The 23,988-nt window shown below is 38.6% G+C and overlaps 1 protein-coding gene across 22 annotated transcripts in view; it reads left to right on the top strand.

Moving 5' to 3' along the window:
- The window catches only part of BCAS1 (brain enriched myelin associated protein 1), a 197,315-nt gene that overhangs the window by 131,792 nt on the left and 41,535 nt on the right, over positions 1-23,988 (top strand). For 13 of the 22 annotated variants that reach the window (XM_069750921.1, XM_069750916.1, XM_069750918.1 and 10 more), the window contains 4 exons: positions 2,868-2,930; positions 15,673-15,819; positions 18,958-18,993; positions 20,747-20,926. In XM_069750921.1, coding sequence (XP_069607022.1) covers positions 2,868-2,930; positions 15,673-15,819; positions 18,958-18,993; positions 20,747-20,926 — 426 coding nt within the window. The remainder of the gene's footprint in view (positions 1-2,867; positions 2,931-15,672; positions 15,820-18,957; positions 18,994-20,746; positions 20,927-23,988) is intronic. The other 9 variants (XM_069750917.1, XM_069750908.1, XM_069750906.1 and 6 more) reach the window with 3 other exon arrangements.

Genomic DNA, 23,988 nt, shown 5'->3' with positions numbered 1-23,988 from the left:
CGTCTTTCCTGACAATCGCAGTATGCAACTCCTGCAGCGTGTTCATGTACTGAGTCACAGTCTCCCCCTCCCTCTGCATGGGACTAAAAAGACGTGTCCTCAGCTCCCCTACATCTGTGGGGTCTCCATGAGTCTCTTCCAAAATCTGAAGCACCTTATTAAAGGTGTACCACTCTGTGAGGGGTCATAACATAACTGAGTCTCTGGCTTCTCCATCTAATGCCATGATGGCCACCTTGGCCTCCAATGCAGGGGTCATGGGGTGCATTCTCATCATACCCCTTATGCGCTCAGTCCAACTCCATAACATGGAATTGCTTCCCGTAAATGTTGGCAAATTGTTCAACATTGCCCCCAGAGAGATACTGGACCTAAGGCCAACCCCAACTGCTTGGTCTGCCGCCTCTGTGCTATTGGACTGCATCCTGCTGACTCCAAGTGTAAGGTTCTAGCAGGTACGTGGAATGCAGTGATGAGCAGGAGGCAGGACAAGAGTTAATGGGCTTTTTATGTAAAGGTAATGTAACAGTTGATACTCGATGCAGGGAGAAAGATATTAGAGCAATATAGATGAACAAAGTATACAATTAAATAGGAACAATATAGGTTAAAATAACGGGTTAACTTATCAATCTGTGGTTCCCGGATGGAGGAGGCTGTAAAATCCCATAGATGACGGGAAAAGTCTCTGTACTGATTCCAGAAAAAGGTAAAGCACTGTCTCCTTACAACAGCGAAGTATCCTGGTCTTTCCACGCGCAGTCTTGAGGTCCTGCCTGTGGTATAGCATAGGAGGAATGAAGTCCCGGAGAGGAGCCGCAGCCACGTTACCAGCCTCAACGTGCACCGTTCGGGTAATGCTGTGTCGTGCACTGGTGGCAGTCAGAGGTACAGTCCGACTAGTGCTACTAGAGTCGGAAGCAGTAGGGGTATTGGTCTCTGCAGGTACACAGTCTCTGCGCGTGGGGAATAAGGGAGTGAAACACAGCCCTGCTTGTTGGTGCCGGACTGCGGAGAGGGAGTCAACCTTCTCCTGTCTCACATGCCGTCTTCCCCCCAAAGCCCGCGTTCCTGATGCGTGCCGTCCTTTTATCTGAGACCTGTTCTCTACAGTCAGGTGCAAAGGTCTCTTCCAGTCAGAAAATGCATCCCCGGCAACAATGGTGACAGCCTCGACAGTTCCGGTCCTGACACGGAAGAGAAATCACTAGCCCGCTCTATCTCCCTACATCTGCACTCGCAGTCTCGGGGCTGTGATGCAGTGGAATGACATGTGATGCCCGGCGCCCAATCAAAGCTGGCATCTCTGTCTCCGCCTTCGTACGAACTCAATATGAATAAGAAGCCAAGGCTGCAGCTCATCCCTGGCTTCCTCTTCATGTTCAGTTTGTCTAAAGGCGGAGATAGTGATGCCACCGCTGATTGGGCGCCGGGTATCACGTGTCATTCCACCGCTTCACAGCCCCGAGACACCGCATCGGCACAGTGTATGAGTATAATCTTTATTATTTTATCGGGGCCAAACATTTAGTTTAAGAAGGGGTTGTCCTAGCGGTTACACTGCTCCAGGGTCCAGTGGCATTACACCACTTGGCATTGTGCTTGGTGATGTAAGGCTGCAAGCAGCTGCTCAGCCATGGAAACCCATGTCATGAATCTCTTGTTGCATATTTTTTGTGCTGGTTTTGATGCTGAGAGGTTTGGACTCTGTAGTTATGGAGTCAGCAGGGCATTCGGGACTTTTCTGCCCCTCAGCACTTGGTGACCCTGCTCTGTAATGTTGTTGTTCCTTCTGCTTCTCAATAAAATCACTCACACATGTGAACAGGGAAAATTTGGTAGGGAACAAGTGTCACTAACTTATACACTATTTCCATAATAGGGTCCCGCTGGTATCGGTGAGCTCTTTACCACCATCCACTCTGTCACGTATGGTAGTAATGGCAGTTGGAATAATGAGGGGTTGGATGTTGCACCCCATGGGCAATGGGACTGAATCTGTCACCAAGTTTTTGCTGTAAAATCCAAGAGTACCATGACGTAGGGGCAGTAACCCTGATGCCAGCGATATATCACTTACAGGGCTGTGTTTTGCTGTTGCAATAAAATCAATATTTTATCAGTAATTATCACAACAGGACTAGTTGTCTCGCGCTTCCTGGTCCAACCACGCCCTCACTAATATATCTGCCAACATACAGTGTACACAGAAAGCTGCCGATCAATGGTGTGGGCGGGGCTATACACAGCTTAGTATTCTGAGCTCTGCTAGATCTGCAGCAAACTGTGAGAAAATCTGTCACAACTGCTGCACCCAATAAACGAAGTGAAACATCGCTGGAATCAGGGTCTCTATCTCAACATTATGCAGCTGTCAGAATGGACCACCACATTCTCTGCCAACACGATGATTGTATAAATATGTACTACTGTCTATAATAATCCATATGAGGGAAGCCCTATACATATCAATCCGTTGCATTCTTCCTAGCACATAATGCAATATTTTATCTTCTTACTTATTATGAAACAGTAAAGTTATTAATAAACAATATAAGTTATAGTTTTTACAATATACCAATAAAATTAATGTGATAGGGCTTGTTCTTTCACACTCATCTGTTTTAGAGCTACAAATCTCAGCGTGCCCTGACCAATAGTATTTTTTAAAATTTCATTCACATAATACGTGTCCACTAGGGGCGCTATTCCATCTCCTTAATGCTGATGTCATTCATATTTAGAAGTGGAGTTGTCAATAATTTCCACTTTTATATTCTTCTTGTGTAAGGAGTCGGGGTGGTGGGATTGATTCACCTCTAGCTAGGAGGCAATTCATTGCTTTACTAAAAATATTTCATTTTTAGGTCACACCCAATAAGTCTTTATCAAAATCTGAAGAGGAAGTGAAGACTGAGGGTGCAGACAAGGTATGGAACTTTTTCATCCCCAATGCTTCTCTGACTGATGTGCACCCATATGGATGACAATTTTCTTGTATACTTTTGTGTAGAAGGTCGTGGATGAGCTATACAAGCTCCATTATTTTAAGTATCTTCTTGTATATAGTGATATGGAGAATGCTGGTATAACCTGGGTATATTCTGTATATAATTATATATGTACAGCTGGTATAAGTTATACATCTTCTGTATATAGTGATATGGAGAATGCTGGTATAACCTGGGTATATTCTGTATATAATTATATATGTACAGCTGGTATAAGTTATACATGTTCTGTATATAGTGATATGGAGCATGCTGGTATAACCTGGGTATAATCTGTGTATAATTATATATGTACAGCTGGTATAAGTTATACATCTTCTGTATATAGTGATATGGAGCATGCTGGTATAACCTGGGTATAATCTGTGTATAATTATATATGTAGAGCTGGTATAAGTTATACATCTTCTGTATATAGTGATATGGAGCATGCTGGTATAACCTGGGTATAATCTGTGTATAATTATATATGTAGAGCTGGTATAAGTTATACATCTTCTGTATATAGTGATATGGAGCATGCTGGTATAACCTGGGTATAATCTGTGTATAATTATATATGTAGAGCTGGTATAAGTTATACATCTTCTGTATATAGTGATATGGAGCATGCTGGTATAACCTGGGTATAATCTGTGTATAATTATATATGTACAGCTGGTATAAGTTATACATCTTCTGTATATAGTGATATGGAGCATGCTGGTATAACCTGGGTATATTCTGTATATAATTATATATGTACAGCTGGTATAAGTTATACATCTTCTGTATGTAGTGATGTGGAGCATGCTGGTATAACCTGGGTATATTCTGTATATAATTATATATGTACAGCTGGTATAAGTTATACATCTTCTATATATAGTGATATGGAGCATGCTGGTATAACCTGGGTATCTCCTGTATATAATTATATATGTAATAATAATAATAATAATAATAATTTTTATTTATATAGCGCCAACATATTCCGCAGCGCTTTACAAATTATAGAGGGGACTTGTACAAACAATAGACATTACAGCATAACAGAAATACAGTTCAAAATAGATACCAAGAGGAGTGAGGGCCCTGCTCGCAAGCTTAAAACTATGAGGAAAAAGGGGAGATACGAGAGGTGGATGGTAACAATTGCTTTAGTTATTCGGACCAGCTATAGTGTAAGGCTCAGGTGTTCATGTAAAGCTGCATGAACCAGTTACCTGCCTAAGTATGTAGCAGTACAGACACAGAGGGCTAATACTGCATAAAGTGTATGAGAACATGATGCGAGGAACCTGATTGTTTTTTTATTTTTTATAAATAGGCCACACAGGGATCGTTAGGTTAATGCATTGAGGCGGTAGGCCAGTCTGAACAATGAGTTTTTAGGGTACGCTTAAAACTGTCGGGATTGGGGATTAATCGTATTAACCTAGGTAGTGCATTCCAAAGAATCGGCGCAGCACGTGTAAAGTCTTGGAGACGGGAGTGGGAGGTTCTGATTATTGAGGATGCTAACCTGAGGTCATTAGCAGAACGGAGGACACTGGTAGGGTGGTAGATATGTACAGCTGGTATAGGTTATAGATCTTCTGTATATAGTTATATGGAGCATGCTGGTATAACCTGGGCATCTCCTGTATATAATTATATATGTACAGCTGATATAAGTTATACATCTTCTGTATACAGTGATGTGGAGCATGCTGGTATAACCTGGGTATATTCTGTATATAATTATATATGTACAGCTGGTATAAGTTATACATCTTCTGTATATAGTGATATGGAGCATGCTGGTATAACCTGGGTATATTCTGTATATAATTATATATGTATAGCTGGTATAAGTTATACATCTTCTATATATAGTAATATGGAGCATGCTGGTATAACTTGAGTATATTCTGTATATAATTATATATGTATAGCTGGTATAAGTTATACATCTTCTATATATAGTGATATGGAGCATGCTGGTATAACCTGGATATATTCTGTATATAATTATATATGGACAGCTGGTATAAGTTATACATCTTCTGTATATAGTGATATGGAGCATGCTGGTATAACCTGGGTATATTCTGTATATAATTATATATGTATAGCTGGTATAAGTTATACATCTTCTATATATAGTGATATGGAGCATGCTGGTATAACCTGGGTATATTCTGTATATAATTATATATGGACAGCTGGTATAAGTTATACATCTTCTATATATAGTGATATGGAGCATGCTGGTATAACCTGGGTATATTCTGTATATAATTATATATGTATAGCTGGTATAAGTTATACATCTTCTATATATAGTGATATGGAGCATGCTGGTATAACCTGGGTATATCATGTATATAATTATATATGTATAGCTGGTATAAGTTATACATCTTCTATATATAGTGACATGGAGCATGCTGGTATAACCTGGGTATATTCTATATATAATTATATATGTACAGCTGGTATAAGTTATGCATCTTATGTATATAGTGATAGGGAGCCTGCTGGTATAACCTAGGTATATTCTGTATATAATTATATATGTACAGCCGGTATAAGTTATACATCTTCTGTATATAGTGATATGGAGCATGCTGGTATAACCTGGGTATGTTCTGTATATAATTATATATGTACAGCTGGTATAAGTTATACATCTTCTGTATACAGTGATGTGGAGCATGCTGGTATAACCTGGGTATATTCTGTATATAATTATATATGTACAGCTGGTATAAGTTATACATCTTCTGTATATAGTGATATGGAGCATGCTGGTATAACCTGGGTATATTCTGTATATAATTATATATGTATAGCTGGTATAAGTTATACATCTTCTATATATAGTAATATGGAGCATGCTGGTATAACTTGAGTATATTCTGTATATAATTATATATGTATAGCTGGTATAAGTTATACATCTTCTATATATAGTGATATGGAGCATGCTGGTATAACCTGGGTATATTCTGTATATAATTATATACGGACAGCTGGTATAAGTTATACATCTTCTGTATATAGTGATATGGAGCATGCTGGTATAACCTGGGTATATTCTGTATATAATTATATATGTATAGCTGGTATAAGTTATACATCTTCTATATATAGTGATATGGAGCATGCTGGTATAACCTGGGTATATTCTGTATATAATTATATATGGACAGCTGGTATAAGTTATACATCTTCTATATATAGTGATATGGAGCATGCTGGTATAACCTGGGTATATTCTGTATATAATTATATATGTATAGCTGGTATAAGTTATACATCTTCTATATATAGTGATATGGAGCATGCTGGTATAACCTGGGTATATCATGTATATAATTATATATGTATAGCTGGTATAAGTTATACATCTTCTATATATAGTGACATGGAGCATGCTGGTATAACCTGGGTATATTCTATATATAATTATATATATGTACAGCTGGTATAAGTTATGCATCTTATGTATATAGTGATAGGGAGCCTGCTGGTATAACCTAGGTATATTCTGTATATAATTATATATGTACAGCCGGTATAAGTTATACATCTTCTGTATATAGAGATATGGAGCATGCTGGTATAACCTGGGTATATTCTGTATATAATTATATATGTACAGCTGATATAAGTTATACATCTTCTGTATATAGTGATATGGAGCATGCTGGTATAACCTGTGTATATTCTGTATATAATTATATATGTACAGCTGATATAAGTTATACATCTTCTGTATATAGTGATATGGAGCATGCTGGTATAACCTGGGTATATTCTGTATATAATTATATATGTACAGCTGATATAAGTTATACATCTTCTGTATATAGTGATATGGAGCATGCTGGTATAACCTGGGTATATTCTGTATATAATTATATATGTATAGCTGGTATAAGTTATACATCTTCTATATATAGTGATATGGAGCATGCTGGTATAACCTGGGTATATTCTGTATATAATTATATATGTATAGCTGGTATAAGTTATACATCTTCTATATATAGTGATATGGAGCATGCTGGTATAACTTGGGTATATTCTGTATATAATTATATATGTATAGCTGGTATAAGTTATACATCTTCTATATATAGTGATATGGAGCATGCTGGTATAACCTGGGTATATTCTGTATATAATTATATATGTACAGCTGATATAAGTTATACATCTTCTGTATATAGTGATATGGAGCATGCTGGTATAACCTGGGTATATTCTGTATATAATTATATATGTATAGCTGGTATAAGTTATACATCTTCTATATATAGTGATATGGAGCATGCTGGTATAACCTGGGTATATTCTGTATATAATTATATACGGACAGCTGGTATAAGTTATACATCTTCTGTATATAGTGATATGGAGCATGCTGGTATAACCTGGGTATATTCTGTATATAATTATATATGTATAGCTGGTATAAGTTATACATCTTCTATATATAGTGATATGGAGCATGCTGGTATAACCTGGGTATATTCTGTATATAATTATATATGGACAGCTGGTATAAGTTATACATCTTCTATATATAGTGATATGGAGCATGCTGGTATAACCTGGGTATATTCTGTATATAATTATATATGTATAGCTGGTATAAGTTATACATCTTCTATATATAGTGATATGGAGCATGCTGGTATAACCTGGGTATATCATGTATATAATTATATATGTATAGCTGGTATAAGTTATACATCTTCTATATATAGTGACATGGAGCATGCTGGTATAACCTGGGTATATTCTATATATAATTATATATATGTACAGCTGGTATAAGTTATGCATCTTATGTATATAGTGATAGGGAGCCTGCTGGTATAACCTAGGTATATTCTGTATATAATTATATATGTACAGCCGGTATAAGTTATACATCTTCTGTATATAGTGATATGGAGCATGCTGGTATAACCTGGGTATGTTCTGTATATAATTATATATGTACAGCTGGTATAAGTTATACATCTTCTGTATATAGAGATATGGAGCATGCTGGTATAACCTGGGTATATTCTGTATATAATTATATATGTACAGCTGATATAAGTTATACATCTTCTGTATATAGTGATATGGAGCATGCTGGTATAACCTGTGTATATTCTGTATATAATTATATATGTACAGCTGATATAAGTTATACATCTTCTGTATATAGTGATATGGAGCATGCTGGTATAACCTGGGTATATTCTGTATATAATTATATATGTACAGCTGATATAAGTTATACATCTTCTGTATATAGTGATATGGAGCATGCTGGTATAACCTGGGTATATTCTGTATATAATTATATATGTATAGCTGGTATAAGTTATACATCTTCTATATATAGTGATATGGAGCATGCTGGTATAACCTGGGTATATTCTGTATATAATTATATATGTATAGCTGGTATAAGTTATACATCTTCTATATATAGTGATATGGAGCATGCTGGTATAACTTGGGTATATTCTGTATATAATTATATATGTATAGCTGGTATAAGTTATACATCTTCTATATATAGTGATATGGAGCATGCTGGTATAACCTGGGTATATTCTGTATATAATTATATATGTACAGCTGATATAAGTTATACATCTTCTGTATATAGTGATATGGAGCATGCTGGTATAACCTGGGTATATTCTGTATATAATTATATATGTATAGCTGGTATAAGTTATACATCTTCTATATATAGTGATATGGAGCATGCTGGTATAACCTGGGTATATTCTGTATATAATTATATATGTACAGCTGGTATAAGTTATGCATCTTATGTATATAGTGATAGGGAGCCTGCTGGTATAACCTAGGTATATTCTGTATATAATTATATATGTACAGCCGGTATAAGTTATACATCTTCTGTATATAGTGATATGGAGCATGCTGGTATAACCTGGGTATATTCTGTATATAATTATATATGTACAGCTGATATAAGTTATACATCTTCTGTATATAGTGATATGGAGCATGCTGGTATAACCTGGGTATATTCTGTATATAATTATATATGTACAGCTGATATAAGTTATACATCTTCTGTATATAGTGATATGGAGCATGCTGGTTGAACTTGAGTATCTTCTGTATACATTTATATATGTACAGCTGGTATAACCTAGGCATTTTCTTATGTATAGTAATGTGGTCCATGCTGTTATTAGGTTATATCATTTGATGTATGTGTCAGGGAATCTCCCATTACAGATATACTTTTTTTTACTGTATGTAAGTGCTGTACTTTGTACTTTCCTATTCAGTTGTCCAACACAACAATGTATATTGCGTCATGTACTTTTTTCTAAACAATGTGACCAACAGGTGACTTCTTCTCCTGCACAGCGATGCCCCACATACAGATAGTAATGTGCTCAGAGCATACCCCGGGCATCTTACTGTATGGAAATAGACGACTGCTGATTTATAATGATATAATAAACATTATAGTGCTGTAATTGACAGCTGGGCACTGGGGAGCTGGTGGCAAAGAGCACAGCGCAGTTCTAAGCTTTCATGCAGCCTCCTGGCATTTGCATATCCTGCTGGAGAGACCTTGTTTGTTTTCCCATCAAGCCTGAGCAAGCATGCCCAGCCCAGTGTTTGGACATGACGTTAAAGACATCTCCATCTGTCAGGATCCTCCTACAAAAATGCTTCCAGCCAAGAAGTAAAACTGATAAAGTCGCTGTTCCTTATTAGCAGTAATCGCACTTGTGCGGGATGAAGAGTCGTGTCTCCATTGCACACAACCTGCTATAACGAGAGGGCCGTGGTGTGAACGATCTGAAGCTTTTCATGCAAATTTGTCATCATGTCCGCCTGTGCATTAAAGCTGACCAGGGATATTAAAGGAAATCTGTTGTCACGTTTTTAAACATGGAAATAGTAGTATGGCCGTATAAGTGCTTGTCACCTAATAAAAATGATACCTTTTTTATAGATATTGGATGAGCCAGTCATGAGAAATCTAGCCTAGAAGCCATATGCATTGCAGGCTGGAAGTGCATTGGGGGAGTGTCTATGCACTGAGAAGAATCCATTCAAGTGCATGGACACGCCCCCAGTGCACTGCCAGACTGATTTGCATATGACTTTTAGGCTAGATTTCTCATGATTCGCACATTCGATCTTTAGAACAAAGGAAACATTTTTATTAGTGGGCGAGCACCTATATGGCCACATCGCTACTTCCATAGAAATGTGCTGACAGTTTCCCCTTAAGATTTTAATCTAATTAACTCGATATGGGACATTGATAAATTGTGAAAAGATTTTGGGCTGATTTACACAATATGTTTTATTAAAATAATTCTGCCATAGAGCACATAAATAACATCAATATGCGACATTTCAATTTAAATAATATACTGCTATGCAGGTGTCAAAATAATGCAGTCATACAGTGCAATTATGATAGTGCCATACAGTGCATAAACATTACCGCTATACACTTTTCAAATTATAATACAATGACCGAACTATACCATACAATACCGCTATTCATTCTCCTGTCCTGTTAATAGTGCAGTAAATATTACGACTATACATTTTTTCTTTATTATATTGCCATTTATTATACTTTAATGCTGAAATAATGCAATAAAGTGTGTGTGTATATATATATATATATATATATATATATATATATATATATACAGTGAGGCAAAAAAGTATTTAGTCAGTCAGCAATAGTGCAAGTTCCACCACTTAAAAAGATGAGAGGCGTCTGTAATTTACATCATAGGTAGACCTCAACTATGGGAGACAAACTGAGAAAAAAAAATCCAGAAAATCACATTGTCTGTTTTTTTATCATTTTTTTTGCATATTATGGTGGAAAATAAGTATTTGGTCAGAAACAAACAATCAAGATTTCTGGCTCTCACAGACCTGTAACTTCTTCTTTAAGAGTCTCCTCTTTCCTCCACTCATTACCTGTAGTAATGGCACCTGTTTAAACTTGTTATCAGTATAAAAAGACACCTGTGCACACCCTCAAACAGTCTGACTCCAAACTCCACTATGGTGAAAACCAAAGAGCTGTCAAAGGACACCAGAAACAAAATTGTAGCCCTGCACCAGGCTGGGAAGACTGAATCTGCAATAGCCAACCAGCTTGGAGTGAAGAAATCAACAGTGGGAGCAATAATTAGAAAATGGAAGACATACAAGACCACTGATAATCTCCCTCGATCTGGGGCTCCACGCAAAATCCCACCCCGTGGGGTCAGAATGATCACAAGAACGGTGAGCAAAAATCCCAGAACCATGCGGGGGACCTAGTGAATGAACTGCAGAGAGCTGGGACCAATGTAACAAGGCCTACCATAAGTAACACACTACGCCACCATGGACTCAGATCCTGCAGTGCCAGACATGTCCCACTGCTTAAGCCAGTACATGTCCGGGCCCGTCTGAAGTTTGCTAGAGAGCATTTGGATGATCCAGAGGAGTTTTGGGAGAATGTCCTATGGTCTGATGAAACCAAACTGGAACTGTTTGGTAGAAACACAACTTGTCGTATTTGGAGGAAAAAGAATACTGAGTTGCATCCATCAAACACCATACCTACTGTAAAGCATGGTGGTGGAAACATCATGCTTTGGGGCTGTTTCTCTGCAAAGGGGCCAGGACGACTGATCCGGGTACATGAAAGAATGAATGGGGCCATGTATCGTGAGATTTTGAGTGCAAACCTCCTTCCATCAGCAAGGGCATTGAAGATGAAACGTGGCTTGGTCTTTCAACATGACAATGATCCAAAGCACACCGCCAGGGCAACGAAGGAGTGGCTTTGTAAGAAGCATTTCAAGGTCCTGGAGTGGCCTAGCCAGTCTCCAGATCTCAACCCTATAGAAAACCTTTGGAGGGAGTTGAAAGTCCGTGTTGCCAAGCGAAAAGCCAAAAACATCACTGCTCTAGAGGAGATCTGCATGGAGGAATGGGCCAACATACCAACAACAGTGTGTGGCAACCTTGTGAAGACTTACAGAAAACGTTTGACCTCTGTCATTGCCAACAAAAGATATATTACAAAGTATTGAGATGAAATTTTGTTTCTGACCAAATACTTATTTTCCACCATAATATGCAAATAAAATGTTAAAAAAACAGACAATGTGATTTTCTGGATTTTTTTTTCTCAGTTTGTCTCCCATAGTTGAGGTCTACCTATGATGTAAATTACAGATGCCTCTCATCTTTTTAAGTGGTGGAACTTGCACTATTGCTGACTGACTAAATACTTTTTTGCCCCACTGTATATGCAGATTCTAAATCATACTGATTAAGTTACCAATACAATGGTACCATAAAAGCGGGTACATAATACTACCATACTGTAGTGGTAAATAATAAGCCCATACCATCCTAATAATAGTCCAAACACCAAAAATTGGAGCTAAAAAACACAAAATATATATATCATAAAACAATAAATTTAATTTTGGACATAAGGCATGACATATAGAGATAAATATCACACGATAATTAGAACAGAGCAAAAGACCAGGTTAAGGGTGCATCACAAGTAATGGCACCCCAAGGACAAAGGCATGGAAATAAAGTTTATCTCTAACAACCCAAATAAGGATCATGCTTAAATATACAAACTAAAGTGCCAGTGTATAAAAGTTTTTTTATCCATAGCCCAAATGGTCACATAAGTCTCAAATGCAGAATTTCATTATAGAGATCATTATATCAGTTAATGGCCATGTGGCTAATATAGTCTAAACAATAAAAGAGACATGAGACCACCCGTAGATCTTACCCATATCCCTGTCCATGGGGATACCCACACGCCCCTACGCGCGTTTCACAACAGCTTCCTCAGGGGGCAAAGCGATGCCTAATAATACGTTTCCTAATAAAATAGTGCAGTATAGTGCAGAAATATTACCACATTTTTTGCATTAGACTACCATATAGTACACTACAGTACCTAAATAGTACTATCATTCAATATCGGTATCCTACCAATATAGCGTCCAAAAATCATATCATACAACACCCAAATAAAATTAACTGATATAAACAACTACTATAAAACAAAATAAGTCGGAAAACACTTATGTGTGGGAGCGATTTATCATTTTTTGGGAGATGGAAGAAATTATAAGAAAGAAACGATCTAAATGGACTCTGAGTCACGGCTTTTTTTTTTTTAAATCAGATTCTTTTCATTAAACATTTCTCAAATATTTAGAACAAAAGCAAAATATATAGTTCAGTAGAAATCACAAAAACAGAAAGAAGGTAATTCCCTCCCCCCAAACTGGGACACTGGAGCCTGGAACTGTTTTTTTTGGGATAAACTGTGGTACATAATGACATTTCTACATGTTCAGGAAAATATGAGCATAAATCCATAAGATGCAATGTGCAAACAATATTATTATCATCCAGCCAATGTCCATGTATACTATTCATAACGAGCCTAGAAAGGGAACGTTAGCTTAATGTGCATATACAAATGTGTCTCCCAACAGCAGGATGATCGATCGTAGACCAGGGATGTTCATCTATGGACCCCAATTGTTTTCATATTTTTAAATCAAATTTCTTTTTTTTGGACACATCCTTTTCTAAACATATAAGCCCATTTACTCAATTAGTAAATTCACCAGTAGCGATGGCTCTTCTAGAGATCTTATTGAAAAATCAGATAGGATCCTTCACATTCATTTCCCAGGCAAAGGTTAGAATCCTTTTTTTGACATTAAGGCTCCTTACTGGCAGGAGGAACATGAAGTACGGCTTCTTCTCTTGATCTATGTCAACAATAAGTTCTGTACCACTATATTTAAAAAAACAAAAAAAACATGAAGTGCAAAGAGGTTGGTATGGTTTAGGAAGCTCGTCTTAGCTTCTCTGGAATTTTTTTTCTCCTCCTAGTTTTATTCTGCTTCTCAAGAATTTGGTATAAACACAGACTTGCGTCACTGTCAAGCCTCAAAACAGCAGCATGGACCACCATGTCATTAATAGATTTACCGTAGTTTAGGGCCTTATCGGGGAGTAGAAACAAAGGGGTTGAACAAAAAAATAGTGGCACTGTACATGCCAGTCGTAATAAAGGGGCTTTGTGGAGTAGCCCAGGAGGTCCTAAGCCATTCCTGACTTACTAAATGCAGAACACCTGCGTGGTTGGCTAAGCCAATCATGTTTGTGTATGGGTGTTGGTGAAATAGCTGATGGCCAAACAAGGGCTTGGCCGACAGCTATCTAAAGGTACCGTCACACATAACGATATCGTTAACGATATCGTTGCTTTTTGTGACGTAGCAACGATATCGTTAAGGAAATCGTTATGTGTGACAGCGACCAACGATCAGGCCCCTGCTGGGAGATCGTTGGTCGCTGAGGAAAGTCCAGAACTTTATTTCGTCGCTGGACTTCCCGCTGACATCGCTGGATCGGCGTGTGTGACGCCGATCCAGCGATGTCTTCACTGGTAACCAGGGTAAACATCGGATTACTAAGCACAGGGCCGCGCTTAGTAACCCGATGTTTACCCTGGTTACCAGCGTAAACGTTAAAAAAACAAACACTACATACTTACCTTCCGTGTCTGTCCCCGGCGTTGTGCTTCTCTGCACTCCTCCTGCATCCTGTGTCAGCGCCGGCCAGCCGGAAAGCACAGCGGTGACGTCACCGCTCTGCTTTCCGGCTAACCGGCGCTGACAGTGCAGAGGAAATCAGAGCGCCGGAGGACAGACAGCTGAAGGTAAGTATGTAGTGTTTGTTTTTTTAACGTTTACGCTGGTAACCAGGGTAGACATCGGGTTACTAAGCGCGGCCCTGTGCTTAGTAACCCGATGTTTACCCTGGTTACCGGGGTGTAACAGCTGTGTGACAGCTCTCCAGCGACCAAACAGCGACGCTGCAGCGATCGACATCGTTGTCGGTATCGCTGCAGCGTCGCTTAGTGTGAAGGTACCTTAAGACTCCACTTTTAGTTCCAAACAGGTTTTTGTAATTAGAGACAATCAGTCCTGGCTAAGCCACCCCATTATTTACCTACCAAGCAAAAGGGGGACATCAACTGTGGGGGAAGAGTCAGGAAGCCCCCGTTACCCTTCAGATTGGTCGATTGATCCCGCCGATGTTGCAGTGTTTGGCTGATTTTACCTCAATGTATTTGGGGCTTTATGATTCTTGACCACCCAACATATACCTGTCTTTTTTAGGTATATTAGAACTTGATCGTACATTGCTGTGGGGAAGTTCTAGTAAACATTGTGAGGAAAGACACTATTTGGTGGATTATACTGCATGTGGGTGGGGTGAAGTTTTGTTTTTTTTCCTCTATTCATAATGAGCACACATGCTGAGTGGCCTTCAGACCAGAATTTATACCAGTGACTTGCCACATATGAAATACATGATGACTCGGGCATTGCCCTAAAAAATAATACACAGGACTATTACTGCCAAAGTTACCAAGCTATAATTCATCAATGATCCAGCATTTTTGTAAGGTGTTTTTGACCAAAGTTTCATCATCATCATCATCATCATCATCATCATATTCATTATTAAATAAAAAATTACCTCCAATATGTCTGAAAGAATAAAAAATAACCAATGTGCCCTTCTCTACCTCTCACATAAAAAGAAAAAAGAGAATGGAGGTTTCAGAAAATCATCTAAAAAGGAAAAACACAAGAGTTCTGCGCAACAAACCTCTGAGATGGAGGCCAAAAACCTGAAGAAGTCGGACAGCCCCAAGTCTGGGACACTTAGCAGATTGTTTAAGCAGAAGGTTTGTAGAGACCGTTAGAAATCACTGACTTACAACAGATGGTGACGGCTGGAAGGACTTTTGGGGTCCTGACAATAATTAACCATCTGTAAAACAGTGTTTCTGGGTCATTGACTAATCCACTAAAGTCATGACACCCCTCAACTGTGTGTGAGCTTTTTCCCATATTAGTATTAATTATACTAATGAACGTCATCACATTGATTACAAGCAACTTATCGAAAGAAACTCACATTATCTCTGGACGTTCTGTGTCTTCTAATGAAACTAATTGCTGGTCAGATATTAGGAATCGCCTGTCTATGTAGAACATGAAAAGTAAAATCCCAACCTTGTATTAATAATAATAATAATAATAATGTATTAATAATTGCTGAAAGGCTTTATCTAAGGCTGGAAATACTGCCTCTACTTGTGGGACAAATTATTTTTTTTTTTACAATAAGGAAATGGAAAGTTTTTTCCTAAAGATCCTAACATTAAAAAAAATCCTGAATGTTTTCATTTTTTAGGAAGGAACTTCTAACATGTCAAATTACAAACAAAAAAAGATATTACATGCGAAAAATATATAGATTCAATTATAATTGTTTGGCTGTTTTTTCTTACAACTCAGTGTACATGTACAGTACGGCCTATATTAGTCACATTTTGGTCACACCGCTGTTTTCATTATTCAACATCATAAATGTTAATGTGATGTCCTCATTATTATCTACTAGCTAGCCCAGCATTGAGATTTCTAATTTTCACTTTTTATAGTGACTAGTCCCTACCGCGTTTCCTTTCGCAGTACTGCAATAAAAGTAAAGTTCCACCGTTATGTATTTACAGGCTCAAAGTAATTGATCAAACTAAGATTAAAATAATAATAATAATTATTATTAATATGTGGATGTAAATCTTTTGTGACCAGTTACTGCCTGAAGTCAGGAACACATGGACATCAACAAATAGTGAGTGAGCTCCTAAGAGATACGCTATTTTCCCAGGTCTGCAGCCATCTTTAGGTCTTTCGTCCTTCAGTATAGATTGCAGTGGGAGTTGTAATAGACAGCCTTAAAAGGGTTATCCACTATGACCCTATATTAAAGAAGCACACCCGCTAACTTTTTTTGTTGATTGTGTGTGTACAGTATGTGCATGTAGTGTAGTGTGTGCTAATATACACACCTAGCGCCACTCTTTCCGGTGCACAGCACCGTTTTGCAACTATTCTGAGTGACATCACCACTTTGCAAACTCTTCGGGTCACGCTGCGGTCTGCATTTAGAATGTAAGGCTATAGAGCGGGGGTGTCAAACTGCATTCCTCGAGGGCTGCAAACAGGTCATGTTTTCAGGATTTCCTTGTACTGCACAGGTGATAATTTAATCACCTACGCAAATAATGATTGCAGCACCTTGTGCAGTGCTAAGGAAATCTTTAAACACGCATGGTTTGCGGCCCTCGAGGAATGCAGTTTGACACCCCTGCTATAGAGCATCAAAACAAGGTTCTATGGGTTTTCATTGTAAAAGAGGCCTCCGGCTCACACATAGAGGCTAGAATGATCTGGAGAGTCTCATTTGCGGTGACGTCACTAAGGAAAGCAGAAGAATGCTGCTAGACACTGGAAATAGCGGCACTAGGGGAGTATATTTGCGCACACACACGCTACTATTTATTTTTAGAGCACTATTGATTCCATGGTACTATACATGAGAGAGGGTTACATACGCTACATGCACATACACACATTTAATCAATAAAAAAAGTAAATGGGAGATCTGATCCTGGAAAGTGAACAAAAATAAATGATGCTCACTTCCCAGTCCGGCACCAAAAAGATTTTGACAATGAGGGTGATCAATGAGTAAAACAGAGAGGTGCTGAGTTCTCCTTCAATGGAAGTCTTCAAACAGAGGCTGGGCCAGCATCTGTCTGAGATGGACACAATGACCCTTAAGGTCTCTTCCAACTCTAACATTCTATGATTCCTCTATGTCCCCCGCTAGTTTGCTGGGATCAACACTGTTTCTTCCACTCAGACAATATGTGAATGCCACAGCTAATTTTTCCCATGTGACGACTTGCCGGATCTTGATTTTAATAGACTGGCAGGCATTGCAGCGCTGAGCATAGAGAAGTGAGGCCCATCCAAGGCAATATCCCTGGGCTCAATAATAAGGTGCTAATACGTTGCTCTTGAGGTATGTTTTGGTCATTATTTGTCTACACTGTGACATACTATTCCATCAGTATTGCAGCAAGTGGCTGGGAAAAGTGGATATATCTATACATTTCAAAATTCATGTGGCTAATTCCATCCATGGTCACATCATCAATAAACACCAGTGACCCAGTTGCATCGGCAGCCATATATACCCATGCGATAGCACTGCCTTCACCAGGTATGCTGGATGATGTGTACTCTTCACTTCCCATCATGCGCGTTCATCTTGGTTTCATACATTCATAGAATATCTTTCAGAAGCATTTTAGATATTTCCTAATAAAGTCTAATCTGGATTTTTCTGTTCTTCACTGTTGCCGTTGGTCTCATCTTGGGAAGATCCTCTGGATTTACATTCATAAAGATGTCTCTTAAACCCAGCCATGATATGGCCACCTCCTTGAGCGTGCTTTTGTCTCACTAGATGTTGTAAAAAAAGATTTATTTTTTTCTTCCCAAGGAAATAATTGTCAACTTAAATTTGAAATTCATACTTTGTGTACAGAGAACAAACTAGAAAAAGCCACTTTCTAAATACTAGTGGACCCAGCTGTGCCTACCTAGTTCTCTCCAACCACAGCAATGCATACAATATAGGTAATGTATCACGTAGGATGGAGAAATAACAGAATTACTTTCCCATTAGAAGTGACAGGCAGATGTCTGTTTCCATCGCGGGATGAAATAAAAGAGACGCTATCAACGACAAATTATCAGATTCTCGCTTGATATTGCAGCAATAATGGTGATTGATCTTTTGGGCGATCATCACACCATGTGAAAGTCCGATTACTGCATCATCTCCTTATTACTAACATTAGCTAATTCAGCATAACAATCAGAAGATAATCGCTTCCTTGAAATACTAGAAACGCCTTAATTGCTCTTCAGTATCAAATTATGTCTTTTTATTTTCTTGACAGTCGAAAAAAGACGAGCAGCAGACAAGTGGCAGCAAAGTAAGTAGAAGTTGTGATGTATTTTGCTGTCTGTTGGATTCATGTGATTTACATTATTATAAGCTTATTATCTTCCTCTAATTAATACATAATAACGAGCAATAACCATCCTGCCTGTCACAGACTCTCATTTGGACAAGTACTTACATTGAGGGATATCATGTATTTGTAGCAATTATGTGAGATGTCTATGGACTATATTTCATAAATAGGGTGACTTCTTTCTGGGGCTGTCACTGGCAGCCACTTATTGTGTGAGGACACAATCATATACCACACTGTTGTGTCTGATTAATCAGTCATTGTTCAGCTACTACCCCCATCTCCAGTCAGATCATCAGTGGTATCAAGAGGAGACGTGCACCAATAATTAATAATATAGTCTTCGATGAGGCAGAAATTAGAGGAGATAGATAATAGAAAGATGGGAGAGAGATATGTAGATAGATAGATATGAGAGATAGATAGATAGATAGATAGATAGATAGATAGATAGATAGATAGATAGATAGATAGATAGATAGATAGATAGATATGAGATAAATAGATATGAGATAGATATGAGATAAATAGATATGAGATAGATAGATAGATAGATATGAGATAGATAGATAGATATGAGATAAATAGATATTAGATAGATAGATAGATAGATAGATAGATAGATAGATAGATAGATAGATAGATATGAGATAGATATGAGATAGATATGAGATAGATATGAGATAGATAGACAGATAGATAGATCTAGATAGATAGATATATAGATATGGGATAGATAGATAGATAGATAGATAGATATGTGATAGATAGATAGATAGATAGATAGATAGATAGATAGATAGATAGATAGATAGATAGATAGATATGGGATTGATAGATAGATAGATAGATAGATAGATAGATAGATAGATAGATAGATAGGTAGATATGAGATAGATAGATAGATAGATAGATAGATAGATAGATAGATAGATTTGGGATAGATAGATAGATAGATATGGGATAGATAGAAAGATATGAGATAGATAGATAGATAGATATGGGATAGATAGATAGATAGATAGATATATAGATATGGGATAGATAGATAGATAGATAGATAGATAGATAGATAAGAGATACATAGATATGAGATAGATAGATAGATAGATAGATATGAGAGATAGATATGAGATAGATAGATAGATCTAAGATAGATAGATAAATATGAGAGATAGATATGAGATAGATACATAGATAGATATGGGATAGATAGATAGATAGATAGATATGAGATAGATAGACAGATAGATATGAGATAGATAGATGCTGTATATAGATAGATAGTGAGACATAATAACAACAGTAATAATCTATTTCCTGTCTGTGTTGGTGTAAGGCTAGGTTCACATTGCATTAGTGCAGTCCATTCAACGCATACGCTAACGGACTGCGTTAACGCAAGTGCCGAAAAAGATCGTGTTTATGCTCTATCTGTGCTAGCGGTGACGGACCCAAAAATGCTGCAGACTGCATCCGAGGGTCCGTCACAGAATGACGGCACATCACTAACGCATGCCGATTATGACATGCGTTAGCGATGCGCTACATAATGGCAGTCAATGGGTGCGCTAACGCATCCGTTACATAGCGTTAGTGCCGCTATGTAACGGTTGCCGTCAGCGGACTGCACTTAACGCAATGTGAACCCAGCCTAATTGTTACTAAATTGTACTAAAAGCTTTTTACTAATGACTAATCTCCATTGTAGGTTGTGGTAGAACAGTCTGTTGTGTCTGTATCTGTAAACTCAGAGAAGTCCCCCCAAGAACAGGTAGTAATCCAGGACCCTAAATCCTCTGATGTCCCAACACAGATAACAGCCTCAGAAGGAGAAAGCAAAGCTGCTAAGGAGTCCACAGCCTCGCGACCCAAACTATTCTGGAGGAAGGTCAGTACAATAAGTAACAAGGAGGCCTCGACGCCTGTATTGATATATATTACAGTTTGTGAGCACTAGATTCTGCGACTGACATCGATCCAGGGAGCTAGTCCGATTCGCGTATGTTGAGTTGGGAAAGAATTTTCCTCTAATATGGGGCAATTAGCATCTGACCCAAGGGGTTTTATCATCCTCTGGATCAATATGTTAGACTATAGGTTGATCTCAGTGCACTCGTGTGTTCTTTCTTACAACTATAACATTTTATATTCTATCTCTGCACCCAACATATTTAAATATCATTGACTGCACAGAATATTAATCATGGGAATCCACAGCAAGAAAAAAATGAATGGCACTAAGGTCATGCAAATTTATCGTCTGTCGCTCGGGATGAATGGCACATTAAGAACAGCGGTATGGAAGCTCTGGGTAGTTGGTGCACGGCATGAAGGAAAAAAGCATCTGTGTGAAAAATGCAGGAGCAGAAAATGAATGCAGCACTCACCCGCGAGCTGTGTCAACGAAGTCATTTATTGAACCATATTAGGTCTGTGGAAAAAGTTAGTGGGACAAACAGGTGCAGGAGGGATGCGGGGAAGGACGACGGCCGTTTCGCATCGACAACGCTTCTACGGGTCCATGTGAGTAATCAGATGATGTCATTTCCTTTATAAGGGCTAATGACTGCACATGATTCAACAACACATTAGTGAAAAACACATTTTTAAAAAACATAAGTGAGTGATGAAAAGCATATAAGTGCATAAAAAAACATATAAAATGTCTTTAATACTCTTATTTATGGACTGACTAATCACATAGCAAGAATTACAACATAATCTTATATTACTTAAAGAACAATGGAAAGAGAAAGCTACCAGCTAACCTTAAAGGACCTAGTGCAATGGATTTAATTGCCCTCCTCACTTCTTTTCTCAAACAGTAGACGTAAAGTCTCTTATAAGAAAATGCAAAGATCGAGCTTGTCATTTAGCCCAATGGGTCCCTGTGCGATAGATTTAATTACCACCTCGCTTCTTTTTTCAAAAGAATTTTATTATGGTTACCACCCTTCAGTGGGAATTTAGATAATTCTAAACCCGCAAACTTGAGAAGATCAGGGTTAGAACCATGCTCCATTTACATGTGGTGGATTAATCTTAACGATCCTTTTCCTGTCATTATAGAATGATAATGCTCCCGGAATCTGGTCACTAAAGGTCTGATAGTCTTCCCTATATAAAAATAGGAGCAAAATAAAAAAGGGCAAAATAAAACATATACTACAAATTTGCTTTTACAAGATATAAAATCGCGGACATGATGATTAATTGAACCCACTTTTAAGAGATCATGAGTCACATGTAAATGGCAAAAGTTGCAGTTACCACATTTATAATTACCTGCAAGACATCGGTTCTAATAGTCCGTTGTTTGGGTATAAGAGAACATCTAATTTGGCTGATCTTTTAGTGCATAATCGTATACTACCTCCGGACAATAACTGGTTAAACAAAAACCTTCCGAAAGGTAATTATAAATGTGGTAACTGCAACTTCTGCCATTTACTTGTGACTCATGGTCTCTTAAAAGTGGGTTCAATATTATAGCATTATCATTCTATAATGACAGGAAAAGGAACCACATGCAAATGGAGCATGGTTCTAACCCTGAACATCTCAGGTTTGCGGGTTTAGATTTGGTTAAATTCCCACCGCAGGGTGGAAACTATAATAAAATTATTTTGAAAAAAGAAGCGAGGTGGATAATTAAATGTAACACACAAGGACCCATTGGGCTAAATGACAAGCTCGATCTTTACATCTACTATATAATTGTCTAAGGGTCACTTCCATCTGTCTGTCTGTCTTTCTGTCTGTCTGTCTGTAACGGAAATCCCAAGTCGCTGATTGGTCGCGGCAACAGCCACGACCAATCAGCGACGGGCACAGTCCAGCGGCAAAATGGCCGCTCCTTACTTCCCGCAGTCAGTGCCCGCTCCATACTCCCCTCCAGTCAGCGCTCACGCAGGGTTAACGGCAGCATTAACGGACCGCGTTATGCCGCGGTGTAACGCACTCAGTTAACGCTGCTATTAACCCTGTGTGACCAACTTTTTACTATTGATGCTGCCCATGCAGCATCAATAGTAAAAAGATCTAATGTTAAAACTAATAAAAAAATAAAAAATCATTACAGTATATACTCACCTTCCGGATCCAGCCCAGGCCTTTCCTACTCCTTGCGACGCTCCGGTGACCGGTCCATGCATTGCGCTCTCGCGAGATGATGATGTAGCGGTCTCGCGAGACCACAATGCACTCTTGGGAGCGACGGGCACAGTCCGGCCTCTCCCTACTCCCCTGCAGTCAGTGCCCCCTCTATACTACACCCTCAGTCAGCGCCTGCCGCCCACATAGCGTTGTAGCAGTCCGATAAACCAACTGCGTTACACCGCAGCATAATGCGGTGTAACGCAGTCTGTTAACGCTGCTATTAACCCTATGTGACAAACTTTTTAATTTTGATGCTTTTTCTGCAGCTCGCGATGCTCCGGTCCCAACGCTTCGCTGATTGGTTGTGACCAGCCGGTGCGACCAATCAGCGACATTGCCGCGGGATTTAAATCCTGCTTCGCTGATTGGTCACGCCGGCTGGGCGCGAGCAATCAGCAACATTGCCGTGGGATGCCGGCACGACCAATCAGTGACAATGGCGCGGGATTTAAATCCCACTTCGCTGATTGGTCCCGCCGGCTGGGCACGAGCAATCAGCGACATTGGCGTGGGATTTAAATCCCACTTCACTGATTGGTCGCGCCCAGCCGGCGCAACATTGGTGTGAGATCTAATGTTAAAAATAATTTAAAAAAATGAAAAATCATTATATACGGTACTCACCTTCCGGATCCAGCCCAGGTCTTTCCCACTCCTCGTGATGCTCCGGTGACCGGTCCATGCATTGCGGTCTCGCGAGATGATGACGTGGCGGTCTCGCGAGACCGCTACGTCGTCATCTTGCGAGACCTCAATGCCCTCTTGGGACCAGAGCGTCGCAAGGAGCATCAG

Source organism: Ranitomeya imitator, chromosome 2 (genome assembly GCF_032444005.1).
Source record: "Ranitomeya imitator isolate aRanImi1 chromosome 2, aRanImi1.pri, whole genome shotgun sequence".
NCBI classification, from domain to species: Eukaryota; Metazoa; Chordata; class Amphibia; order Anura; family Dendrobatidae; genus Ranitomeya; species Ranitomeya imitator.
This window is presented reverse-complemented; position numbering and strand designations above follow the sequence as displayed.